Source organism: Sinohyriopsis cumingii, chromosome 4 (genome assembly GCF_028554795.1).
Source record: "Sinohyriopsis cumingii isolate HCF-2022 chromosome 4, ASM2855479v2, whole genome shotgun sequence".
Taxonomy (NCBI): Eukaryota; Metazoa; Mollusca; class Bivalvia; order Unionida; family Unionidae; genus Sinohyriopsis; species Sinohyriopsis cumingii.
This window is the reverse complement of record NC_142964.1, coordinates 35,143,273-35,157,658: the sequence shown is the minus strand read 5'-3', so window position 1 is coordinate 35,157,658 and position 14,386 is coordinate 35,143,273. Positions and strand designations below refer to the sequence as shown.

The following is a 14,386-nucleotide window of genomic DNA, read 5'->3' as shown; positions in this document are numbered from 1 at the left end:
ATCCATCACAAATAGCTCTTGTTTAAATATTTATCTGGCTATGGCTTGCAAGACATTCAGAATTATTCAACAATTCTAAAAGTTTATATGAAATGAATCCATCCTCTGTTGTCTGCATTTTTTTTCTTTTTCTCTTCTAATGTATAAAACATGTTATAGAAATGATTTTTAAGTACAAATAGTTGTATTATTAACAGGAATACAAAGTGTCATGTATAAAACAAAATAAAGGTCATTGAAGAATAATGATTATTATTGATTGATTATATGTTAAAATCATAGTCGACTAAAAGTTCTTTGCAGTGCAAAATATACAATCCATTATTTTTATTCCAGATTGTGTATCTTGAATCTGAGACATCCCAGGATCTCATTATACTGAGTCCCAAATGGCTTTGTGAGGACATCATTGGGAATCTGATCTCACATGAGAAAATAATTCAGTCTCGTATTACAGGCTGTTTTACAGTGGACGATTTCCAATTGATATACCCTGAGACGGATGCACTTGATCTCTTACAAGTTTTGGAAACTCTTGACCTTTGTACTCAGTGTGATAATGATGGGGAGATTGAGTATGAATTCCCATGTCTCAATTTTGTTGAAACGCTCAATGGACTATGGCAGAAAGACTTGAAACGATATGCGGATGGGGTGTATGGTGGTGTGAGAATTCAGACTCAGTCAGCAGCAAGTGGGATACTCAAGCACCTCTTTCACCGAATTCAGGTCCATTTGAGAAGGAATGTTATCCAGGAGAATGATGACCCTGACAATGACCTCTACCAGTGGCATTATGGGTCAAAATTTTGTTGTGGAGATATGGAAGGGATGCTTTGTATGGACAAGAGCATGCAGGGTTTTGAGATTAAAGTACGTGGATTGCCAGATACGAGAACATCTTTATTTGACTTCCTAGAAGACCTGATTAGTATAGTTGAGCATGTTTTAGGCCATGTTTGTCCTGGTTTATGCACGGAGAGGCACTTTTTGAGTGCAATGCAGTTAAAAGATCATTCCAAAATTATTCATACTTACTCTCCAAAAGATCTATTCACAATGCAGCTGGAAAAGTCTACGAGACTGAAACTTCCTAATGGACACAGTGAGGATTTTTTGGATGTTGTTTGCATGGGATCAGAAGAGATCAGACGAATGGTGTGTCTAGGGATTGATTTACCTATCTCTCATCTGACAATTCATACACGACGAATGCTTTGTCGAATTCTCGACCCACAGGACCCAATGGGGAGAGACTGGTGCCTTTTAGTGGTTGCATTAGGAATGGAGAACCTTCTTCCAAATCTTGACTCTTCGAGCAACAAGCTTGAAAGCAAAACCGACAAAACCCTTGATGAGTGGTTTAGGTCAGATCCTGAGAGCACAATCGAAAATTTGATTAATAAACTCCAAGAACTAAACAGAGATGATGCTGTCGATGTTATATTAAGGACTGCACCGGTATTTAAAATTCTGCCATACGAAGACCACAGTACTGATGGAAGTGTACCTCAGCTGGCTACTGCCTCTACAAACACACTATCCAATTTGTCAAGGTGACAGAGGCAAAACTGTTGTGTGGGATTATTGGCATCTTTATATTTAGACATGATTGGAAAATCCATTCAGAGGGAAATAATGTTTTCTCGAGTGATCAAGAGATGGGGTCCTGCCAGGTCCTTGCTTGAATCTTAGTCCTATAGGAATTTGGTCTTGCAAATCATATTTTTTACCAATCAGCATCACTTTACTGACAAAAGCAGCATTTCATTCAATATTTATAATCAGTGCAGTGAAAGGAACACTAGTCTCATATGGTGTAATTGACGAGGGTTTGCAAAACAGGTGTCAATGATTAAAGCTGTTATAGACATCAGTTAGCATGTGACCTTATCTATCCTCAGGGTAAGATAAACTTTGTGATCTAACCCAGGACTACTTAGATTATTTTTGTCTTTACAACTCTGGGTAAAATTTGAGATGAATATGTCTAGTGGGTGAAACAATGTGTATCCATATCTAAAATACGTTATATCCAGTAGTAACATTAGAAGAGTCAAAGACTGAAGAATGCCAATAGATTTCATACACGAAAAGAAAATACTCTAAAGAACTAATAATTAACCCTTTATTCAGGATCAACAAATTTTTCAAGTATATATTTCTTTACTTTCACAGTCATTCATTCTTTGACATATGGCCAAATATTAATTAGAACTTAATAATTAATATGTTTGTACATTTCATTCATGTAGTCTATAAATGTGCTTCATGCAAATGAGTTACCAAAAAAAGTAGAGTATGATAAAAAATCTCTGTAAGACTCAGCCTCTTTGAATTGTTTGAACTTCTTTTATGCTTACATATTCATGACCAGGCTAATTTAACCTGGTTTTCTTTACATCAGCCATGCTCAAGTATTGGAATTGGCTGTTTGAGTATGGTTCCTTATAACATGGTTCCTGTTATAAGACCCTATATTATAACACATTTCCTGTAATAACAACTTACTTTATAACACATTTCCTGTTATAAGGCCCTACATTATTACCCATTTCCTGTTATAAGGCCCTTCATTATAGCACAATTACTGCTATAAAGAAATTCATTATAACATGGTTTCTGTTACAAAGCCCTTCATTATAACACCATTACTGCTATAAGGCCATTCATTATAACATGGTTCCTGCTATAAGGCCCATCATTATAACATGGATCCTGTTACAAGACCCTTCATTATAGCATGGTTCTTGTTATAAGGCGGGTAAGGTCATGGGTCCCATGGTAGTAAAACTATTTGTATAATGTTCTCTTCATTCTATGGTGGTCTGATTGTAAAGTCGTATACGCCATGGCTGGCTATGGACAGGGTCATAGTGAGGGAGTACTGCATATTGTAACCATGTTACTCATATTTTTGGTTTTGTAGGTTTAATGCCATTTTTTCAGATGATGATAGGCTGTATCCAGCAGCCAAAATAACTGGTGGAGGAAGAGCCTGGGATAAACACCAGTAATAACCATGAACCCTTGAGAAGCTACTGGCAACTCATTTGTCTTTCAAATTAAATCCAGCTTAATTATTACCCAGGAGTCATTGCTTTTTTTATTCACTTGAGGACTTAAGATTTATAATTGCATAAAAGTTGAGTCCAACTGCAAACTTAATAGACTTCGGTCTGCAGTTGCATAATGCACTGGCAGATGAGGAGCAGTGTTGTTTGTTCTACTGATTGCTGATCCTAACAAACTGCATGGACCTAGATCTGCTAGTGCATTATGTGATGGCAGATCTGGGTGTATACATTTTGCAAGGGGATCTGACTCAAATGTTGTATATATGATCCAAAACAAAAATATGGGCTTTATGTCATGAGTTTTGATCTGCTTCCAATGATTCTACATCTCATTACACTTTTGTGTGTATAATCCAAAACAAAAATATATGGCAGAGCAACATCAGAATCAAATTTTTTATAAACAAAAGTTTTTGGCAAAATATCACAGGAAGAGAGATAATTTACCATTTTTGAGGCTGTTCATTGTCCTTATCGTAATTTTAGTGTGACTGTACGGAATATCTATTCTTGAATGTACTGGCATTCTACATAACTCATTTCACTCAAAGTGAAATTACTGAGACAGAAAATGAAGTCAATGGAGAAAGGTTTTATTATAAAAAGGTATGAAGATTAAGTTGCTAAAAAATGACAAAAATGACAAAAGATACATGCAGCATTGCTAATTTACAATCAAATTATAAAGTACAAAAGATAAATATTTGGTAGGGGTGAAATGATTCATCAATATATCGAAGAATTGATACTTTTGCTGTAATGATAAACATATCGATACAAGTGATGGAGAATCAATACAAAACAATACTTACCATATGCAAGTTATTTTAGTCTTCAGCCATCATGAATATTTATTTGTTTTTTTATTCTTTAATTTGAAAATTCATTTTAAACAGCATTTGCAGTCACAGGTCTCGTCCCTGTTAAACAGTAACCACTAATCAGAAATAAATTTAGCTTATTCCCTGCCTGACAAACTGGAAGTATTAGCAAAGCAACAGAGATTATTATATGCTCATTTTTTTCTCTGTCAACTTTGCATTGTCAGAATTGTTCAGTATTTTATAATATTGCACACCTTCATATTGCATTCACATGCATAAAGGAACTACTTTCCATTGTAAACAAAGAATGGATGCAGACACCAGCACTTTTGATTTGTAAACAAATCATGTACACTCGCTTAGTAGGCGCTTTACGTTTTTTTTTGATGAAATTTGTTTCTGAATGAAGTAAAGCAAATGTTTCATGGACTGCCACATACCAGCTGCTTTGGCACATTCCACATTAACTTTTTCGATACACTGTTTCGGATTTAGGCTAGCTATATGGTGGATGCTAGAAAAGTTCCTTACAAATAACATACAAGTGACAAGGCATAAACTGTCTTCTTTAGCTGGTAGTAAGAATGACAAAAAAAATATACTTAGTTTTAGATCCTAAATTTCCTCAAAATGTACTTTCTGCAAATCCAAATTACATGAGTCATGTCATAGGTTCTCAATCTTGATTACACATTTCGAAATTTTACTGTAATTTCAAATATAAGTGCAGTTACATCCTCCTTACTGCTCTCAAAATGAAATAAGCATTAAATTCCATAGTGTCTTTTTGATAATTGCAATTGAAAGACTTCTTATTTTTCCCACATTATGATTTCAAACATTCAGTGACAGAAACATATTTGCAGATGTCAGCATGGTTATTCAATCCAATGTATGTCGTGTGGAATTGTCACATATAAATCCAGTCCATAATCATGAAATTTTGTAGAATCGACAAAAATACAAAAATTTATTCATTCCAGATCAAATGGAAAACTTGTTGCAATGTGCATTCCTTCACAATATGACTCCAAATTTCAATTTAAGTAGAAAAAATGCCATTTTCTTTTGAAACTTATGTCTAGCACACGACTAAGTTCAAATTTATCTGGACGGAGTTATGTGTGCATTAATAATGTTGTTCTGTAATGATGAATCTGCGCTTGTGTATTTAGTTTGGAATATGGCATACATTCATTTACTTTGTTTCTTGTAGTGTATTTTGTTTATATAATTAAGCCTTAGGTAAAATAAGAAAATGAGCATATAATAAAAAGGTTACCGCATTTGTATGGGAAAATATGAACTCGTTTTGTTGGATGGATATACTGCACGACCTCTGAAAAACTCATTCATATTTTCCCATACATTTTCCCATACAAATGCAGTAACCTATAAATATTCATTAAATGATACATATAGTACTGAAATGGTGATGCCGTCAAGGTGTGCGATTGTGTGAATCATGCAAATTTTGTACAAATTCACACCCTTGGAGAACAGTGATGCTCGATAACTCCTGCAAATCAGTTGAAAGTCGCACATATGAAAATGCCCTTGGCGAAGTATACAGTTTTTATTTAACTGTTCTTGTCACGACACTTGTTTTTCAGCTAGGCAACTGCTTACACATCTGAGTTCTTCAAACATGACATAAATGGTTGTTAAACTAAATCTGATTGGCACATTGTGCCCTGGAATAAGCATTATGGCATAGTTTTAAACTTCCATCAAAGAGATTTTACAAATGCATGTTTAAAATATGGGCAACTTAGAAAACCCAAAATGTCTCATTCCCGGCTTGGTTCATCTTCAGATTACCATTTCATTTGGCAAATACTAAATGATGATAGTGATGATGATCATTTTTTAAGTTATAAAGTTTATCGATTTTATTGGAGCTGGGAAAGGGGTTATGGAGATATCATTGAGTGATTTTGAGTCCGAAAATGATGTTAAATATAAGTCAGAATTACATGTTGGATGGATAAAAATTAGATGGAATGATATTTAATCTCCCTTTTGCAGTATTTTGAAATTAAATGTAGAAAGGGCAGAATACTGAGCCTATTTAAAATACAGACAATTTAAAATAGAATGCAATTTTATTTTTTTTATTAATAAATTTAGGCCTGCAAATAATATGTTACAAAACTATATATCCATATTAGGGTTAAGCTAATTGAGCAAATAAAGATGAAAAATATGAAATCAAGAAATAAAGATATTTATTTCAATACCTCTGTCTACACAAGCAGAATATGGCACTGATGGACTTAAAACACTAATACAACATTATGGAACAGATAAGAAATCTGGCATGGTAGCTACTAGTCAGTAAACTACTGATTCAAGAAAATAAGTTTATGTTAGTGAAAAATCCTATTTTGGAGCAGATGTATCCAAAAGATAATATATGTGAGCTCTAGTGTAAGCCCCTTCAGAAGGAAGCACAAAACAATATTCATACACAGATAGGGAACAGAGTAGGCTCCGAAATAATTCACAGATTAATGCTTATACAACTAGACGTGACATCTTTTGAAGAATTTTATATCAGTAGAGCTCTATGAAAGTGGAGCAGGGCGAAAGAGTTAATATTGAAGTGTTAGGTAAATATTGAACTTTGTCCGTTTCCTCATCCCCCTCCTTTTCTACTCCCCTTTTTTCGGTCTCCCTGTAAATTGTACATGGGTAATACATTTTAAATTTCTCTTATTATGCAGAGATATATAACCAGTGAAAGAATGTGTCAATGGAATAAATAAAATTAACACAGAATCAGTGAGGGGAGCAGATTTCAAACCGCTCAAGTTTATCAACTTGTGTACGTTGTTTTTTAAAAATTACCGAATAGGGCTGGGTGTTATCAGTCGTTTTTTTTCATCACTAACAAATACAAGTACTTGTGCCTGCATCAGTCTATTGCATTTGCAGGAAGTACAATGTGATAGATTTTGTTGGCATTCATCCTCATTCCTATGCCCAGATTTGTTCTAGATGAGATTTTCTTTGCACAAAGAAATTGCCTTATTTCTTCTGTTTTGAAGAATAAAATGTAATGTCTTCCAAGTTTAAGTGAGACATGAAATTGGTAATAAGATGTTTCAAAGCATTCATGCCATGTAAAACAAAGGGCCTGGTGGCTAAAATGAGTTAAATGGAGTCACCATTAAATGGCTGTAACGATAAATAAAACTCGCTAACAACCAACAGGTAGCCTGTTTGAAAGTATTTTATTATCTTGTCATCGATGAGAAATGCATATGAATACATAACTATATGTGTATCTGCAGTCTGCATACTGGAAATACAACCAGTTTGTCAGCCTACATAAAATGACACCACCTACCGTCGAAAGATGGAAAGACGATTTATTTCTTGTGTATTGATATATCGTATCGCAGGCTGTGCATTATGTACCAGTTCGATATGCATCACAGGTGTATCATTTCACCCCTAACATTTGAATAGAAAGAAGAATTTGTTCTGGACACTGGAGTAACTATGAAAAATATGTAAATGCAAGTGTTTTTTTGTGAATATGCATAAAATGTACAAAACAAAAAACTACCTCAGAACATTACTTGCCCAGTCATTGTGAGTGTAGTTAGTACATTATTTGCCCAGTCATTGTGAGTGAAGTTAGTACATTACTTGCCCAGTCATTGTGAGTGAAGTTAGTACATTACTTTCCCAGTCATTGTGAGTAAAGTTAGAACATTACTTGCCCAGTCAGTGTGAGTGTAGTTAGTACATTACTTGCCCAGTCAGTGTGAGTGTAGTTAGTACAGATCTTTACGAAGACTTATTGATAAAAAAAATAGAATTATTGTAGTTAAATGGAGTTATTTTCATGATATGTATTTTGGTTTTAATTCACAACTACCCGGTATCTATGATAGGATTTTCCACAATTTTACAGGGATCAGTTGGAACTTCAACTGATATTTTAGTCTATATTGATTGAGTGTGCTATCATACAATATGGACTGTTCTTATGCAGTTGCTTTGGATACACTGAATGCATTAAAAAAATTCTTTATTAAGTTTTTGTTAAATTTTCTGTTTAAAAGACACAAATTTACAGAATTATGATGATTTGGCAACATTTCAGTTATAATTCTTAAACTTTGTCCTAATATTTAGATTTTGGTATCGAAAATTTTCACAGAAATGATTGACACATTCCTTGAAATTGAAAAACAGGTTTTCCTCTTATTCTCAAGAAAGTAAAGAGGATGAAATTAAACTTTTTTTAATAAATCCTATAAAGTTTTACTTTAAGAATACATGTAAGACTCTATGGAGATAAATTTAAAATTTAATGTTTTTTTTAAATTTGTGTTCAGTTATTTTTATGTCTGTATTTCATGTAGAAAAACAGAATAATAATAATAATGACTTTATGCCAAAAAAATCAATTTGAGTACGATAATTTAAGAAAATCTGCTACACCAGGTCCAGTAAATTATATGGCAGAGTGGGAATCAGACTTTTGTTTTGTTGTCAGTTTTTATCATTGTTTTCAATCATTAACTACATGTCTCCACTAGGTCTGTATGCTTGGCATTAGGTTGTAACTAGCTGTAAATGTATCTTTGTCATCTCCACATTCTCCTTTCTCAGCAAAGTGTAATTTGTGTCAAAAACTCTGTTTTAAACCATGCAGTCAAACCAAATTAAGCCATGACTTTGCAGGGTGTGTTTTATATATCACTTGTTAAATATTGCTTGTAAATAGTTCATAGTATTTAACAAAGCTATCCTGTATTGTAATTTATTGCATTATCGCCCTTATCCAATGAATGAGTTTTAATTTTTAGTGTATCCTTTATCATTTGACAAAGTCATTGTCCTTTTGTTTTTGCCCAGAATATGGTGTATATCAAATGTGCCCACAAAAACTAGGATAATATGTACATGTAGTTTTTTCTCTCATTTCACCAGATTGGTGATATTGTTTGCTAATGTGAGAAAACAGTGTATGTAATGCCTCTCTTTTATTTCTCTACCCAGTTGAGAAAGCCATGTGGGATCCATGTCATCATCCATCCAATGTTACACAAATGTCCTTGTTGACATGAACTTGACATTTGCACCTATGTGACCCAGAAGATGTTTGCACAATGTTGAAGTGTTGGTAACATGATTATTAATTAACCCCATTAATGAGAGAGAAATAAATGAATCAGTCATAAAATGGGGGGAAACCCCCTCTCAGAGTCTGAATATTTTGAAAAAATAATTAACTCATGAAAACCAAATTTCCACCTCAAAATTCTGAGCAGACGTGGAATTTTCCATCTCATTATGTGCACTGGATTCATTCCTTCATTGTCACATGACTGCTTCTGATGACGTGAAAATTTACATCACCATGCCTAAATCAGAAAATGTCCATTAAATTTTAACTTTTTGCTATTTGTCTATTACTCTGCCATGTAAGGCAGGAATGAGAGAAAAGTAATAATCAGTCGGATATATTAAAGTAAGAGATAGATTTCCCACCTGTAGGAGCTTTCTTCATATTGAACAAACTCCTCAACTGGAGTGCAAACTCAAATTCATATTTTGATTCTCTGGAATCCATTAAACTATTTTTATTTCCACACAACTACTATTTATATTTAATAACATATTCAACTGAACATATCCCATCTTTCAAATCACTTACATGTAAATGAGTATGCACTCAGACTGAGGACTTAAATCACTGCAAAACCTGAATTTACTGGGAAAAAATTGGCAAAATGTTTACATCCCTAGAATTCCATTTCTCTATCCTTCACAAATGCATATAATATATTCTGTTACGATATTTAATTCTTCATTTCAGTATTATTACAATTTCCTCTCGTATCTTACCCTATCTCTGTATCAGTGCTAAAATTGTAAAGGCCTACCATATACTCTGTGGTGCTATAAATGACAGTGTATTTTGTAACCTTTCTTGTTTGTACTTTTGTCATACTGCAATGCGTAGATAAAATACCTCATTTATTTTTAATTGCTACCTTCTTTTTCATTTGCATAAATTTATTGTTAAAAATATGCAGTCATTATATTTTTTTATGCAGAATTTTTTATATCATAGTGTCTTTGGAAATATTTGTAAAAATGGTTCTACTATAGTGTTACTATTCATCTGGAAGATGACATAGAAACATTTAAGCTTGTAAAGGTTTTTTGCCCCACTTGTAAATGGTGAGATGTGGGATACACTCTGTTCCATGTGAAGCATTAATATTACAGTGTATTTTACTGCCCATGGTGACACTGTTGTAAATATGCATACCTAAACTTCCTACACTTATTATTTTAGCATTTCTACACAGGCAGAAGGCTATGTTGTAATGCCATTAACTACTGTTGGGACACCATATTCTATGGAAAACTGTTCTAACAACTTGAATTTCTATTTATGGACAACATTGGGTTTAAAAGTTGATATTTGTAAACCCAAAGCAGTGTTGAAAATATTTAGATTATCAAAATGTTATTAATGTAATGAGCACTTTACAAACACAAAAGATTGAGCATTCTTTACATGGTATGAAAGTTTGTAAAAATGTTAATTACTAAGTATTCAAATAGTAGAACTAACTATATATATATATATATATATATATATATATATATATATATATATATATATATATATATATATATATATATATATATATGAAAACAGATAGGGACAGATGTTCATGGATACAGATAGGAACAGATGTTCATGAATACAGATAGGATCAGATGTCCATCAATACAGATAGGGACAGACGTTCATTAATACAGATATGGACAGATGTTCATTAATACAGATATGGACAGCTGTTCATTAATGCAGACAGGGAAATGATGTCCATTAATACAGATAGGGTCACTGCTAAGTAATACAGATTGGGACATGTTCATGAATACAGATAGTGACAGGTTTTCATTAATTCTGAAATGTACAGATGTTCATGAATACATATAGGGACAACTGTTCCTAGTACAGATAGGGACAGATTTTCATTAATACAGATAGGACAGATTTTCATTTATACAGATAGAGACAGATGCCCACTTATACAGATAGGGACAGATGTCCAGTAATATAGGTAGGAACAACTGTTCCTGAACACAGATAGGGACAGATTTCTATTAACACAGATAGGAACACATGCTCATTAATACAGATAGGGACAACATAAAAGAAATTCCTAAAACCTTTGTTATAGAAAAGCATCATGGTAAATTTTGAATGCATTTAAAAACTATATAAGTAATTTTTGTTATATCATAATTACCCAAAATTCATCTTGTATGGCTGGCTGTCAAGCATCTGCTGTATCTGATATAGAATCAAATATTTTGTTATCCTAATAGTGTTCTTTCAGAAGAGATTGTCTTACAGTATAGGGCTGAATGTATTTTATATATAATGACAGTTTAGTATATTACTAAAAATTTAAATTAGAATTTGTAATGTGCCTGGTATTATTAATGACAAATACAGCACTCCCTCACTATAACACCCTTTATTATAACATGGTTCTTGTTATAAGGCTGTTCATTATAACATGGTTCCTGTTAAATGGCCCTGCCTTATAACATAGTTCCTGTTATAAGAGCCTTCATTATAACATGGTTCCTGTCATAAGACTCTTCATTATAATATGGTTCCTGTTATAAGGCCCTTCATTATTACATTTCATGTTATAAGGCCCTTCATTATAGCATGATTCCTGTTATAAGTCTCATCATTATAACATGATTCGTGTTATAAGTCATATCATTGTGACATGGTTCCTGTTATAAGGCCCTTCATTATAACATGTTCCCTGTTATAAGATCCTTCATTATAACATGATTCCTGTTATAAGGCCACAGTTTGGTCAAGGATCATAGTTTATGTAGTAATAGTAATAGAGTTAGAGAGGAAGTTTCGTTATAAGGCATTATACTGCATGGTTCCCACTTACAGTTTTTATTTGGAGGGGGTGCTGTACATGTATATGTGTATTTTATATAAAAAGAATTTTTTAAATAGATCTTTAACTTGGTAATTATGTACTTTGTGATAGATATAAGAAAATGAGTGACTATTTATCCATGTGTAAGGCACATCCAACTAACTGCAAGCACATAATGCACAGACTGAGGTCTACACTGTTTACTTAGAATCATAAAAATGGATGAATAGCATAGACTCTGACAGTATTTTGAGCAATGGCAGATCAGGGTCTACACTGTTTGTGAGAAATCATAAATAACATGTATAGCATACACTTGGGTCGGATAATTCATTATGTAATGGCAGATCAGGGTCTATGCTGTTACATGAAATCATAAATAAAATGTACATCTTATACCTGGGTCTAATGATGAATTATATCATTTCAGATCAAGGTGTTTACTGTTTATGTAAAATCATAAATAGAATGAGGTGAATAGACCTGGATCATGTGCATTACACAATCACAGATTAGGGTTAAAACTGTTTATTTGAAATTATAAATAGAATGAAGAGTGTTGACCTGGATCATGTGCATTACACAATCACAGATCAGGGTTAAAACTGTTTATTTGAAATTATAAATAGAATGAAGAGTGTTGACCTGGATCATGTGCAGTACACAATCACAGATCAGGGTTAAAACTGCTTGTTTCAAATTATAAATAGAATAAAGAGTGTTGACCTGGATCATGTGCATTACACAATCACAGATCAGGGTTAAAACTGTTTATTTCAAATTATAAATAGAATGAAGAGTGTTGACCTGGATCATGTGCATTGCACAATCACAGATCAGGGTTAAAACTGTTTATTTCAAATTATAAATAGAATAAAGAGTGTTGACCTGGATCTGATGGTACATTATGCATTGACAGATCAGGGTATGTGTTGTTTGCTTGGAAGAGCATGAATCTAACATTGCATTGCACAATGGCAAATCAGGGTCTGTGCTGTTTACTTTAATTTATAACATGAACATTGTAGACTTAGATCTGACAGTGCATTGCACAATGGCAGATCAGTGTCTATGTTGCTTACTTGAATTCATAGAGTGAATGGCATAGACCTACACCTGATGCCACATTATGCAGTGGCATTTCAGATTATATGCTATTCATGGTTGGATGTGTTTTTCCCCCAAGCCAATTCTATAAATGTTTGAATCTGCATTACCTTTATAGGTCTTCCACTCTAAAATGACACAGTGGCCTTTATTGAAGAATATTTTCTTTTTTTAAATGCAGTTTCTTTTCGATCAAATGTGCTATACATATATCTCCAAACAACAACAATGTAAGTGTATCAATGTATGTTTTGCTTGCTTGCTAAGTTGTTGAATACTTGCTGCAATTTTTCCCTATTTAGCTGTGTATAACAATAACCAGACTGCTTAAAGAATTAACTCAGATCAGTTCTCACATACTGTCTGTGTTGGCAGATCTGGGTTATGAGCATTTAAACGGTATGAAGAGAAATAACTCTCTCAAAATGCCAATGCCACCATGAGTTAATCATCTTTAACTTCCAGGCAGAAATGCCTCTGCTTGTTTTTACTTCATTTTTTCTGGTAAGTTTTACAAAAATCAATGCAAATAATAATAATAATAATAATAATAACAACACTTTCTTTTAAGTGATAATCTCAGTGTAATATGCTCTTCTCCCGTTGTTACCTCAGAATACATGTACCATAAGACTAAATTACCAGCATTGAGCCAACAAGTCTTACCCTCATATTCTTAACTTTTCATCATTTGTAGCCGAAAATCAATATTAAAAATTGCTTAGATGACAACTGAAAACAGTTCCGATCCCATGGTCACAGTCTGTTCAGGCAGTGGCATTGTTTACTTATATAACTGGAAAGCAGTTTGGAAATGTCTGAGTGATGTTTTGATGTCAATAAAACTAGAGTCTTATGGTCTAACTAGAATTTCGTACATGTTTACAATAGTCAGCATTAAGAAATCCTGTAATTTCTCTGATTTTATTTCAGATTTTGTTTTTAATTTAGCATAAAGTATTGTGTAAAAACAGAATATTCATGTTTGACGCAGATTTTGAGGTTTGTGATGATGGATCCACGAGAGTTCTCTCCATGTTGAGATTGTTAGCATGTTTTGTTGTATCCCGCAGCCAGTGCAAACAAGTTACTTTTATGCTGTATATTTTACATATCTAAAGTTTGTAATTTTGTTTATTGATGCAACTGTATATTTACCATGCATATTAGAAAAATAAATTTAAATACCTTTTTATTTGCTTACTTTTATTATTTACATAAGCATTTATGTCAGACAGCCATTAATACAAAAAGACTGTACTCACTAAACCTTTGTAGCATTTGCTGGAAGGGTCTATCATAGATGTATAACCTAAGCTCTTTTCTTTGAGAAAATCTCAAATACATCAAATGTTTTAAAGTAATACTGACTCATCACTTTAAATAAATAAATAGAAAGGCATGAATGATTAAAAGC

General features: G+C 33.1%; 1 protein-coding gene across 1 annotated transcript in view; it reads left to right on the top strand.

The window, feature by feature from the left end:
• The window catches only part of LOC149800923 (death-associated protein kinase 1-like), a 275,082-nt gene extending 260,920 nt beyond the window's left edge, over window positions 1-14,162 (top strand). Inside the window, exon 25 of the mRNA XM_089954984.1 lies at window positions 337-14,162. Within this exon, the coding sequence (XP_089811110.1) occupies window positions 337-1,560 (1,224 nt within the window). The 3' untranslated portion in view covers window positions 1,561-14,162. The remainder of the gene's footprint in view (window positions 1-336) is intronic.
• Window positions 14,163-14,386: the final 224 nt, after the last annotated feature.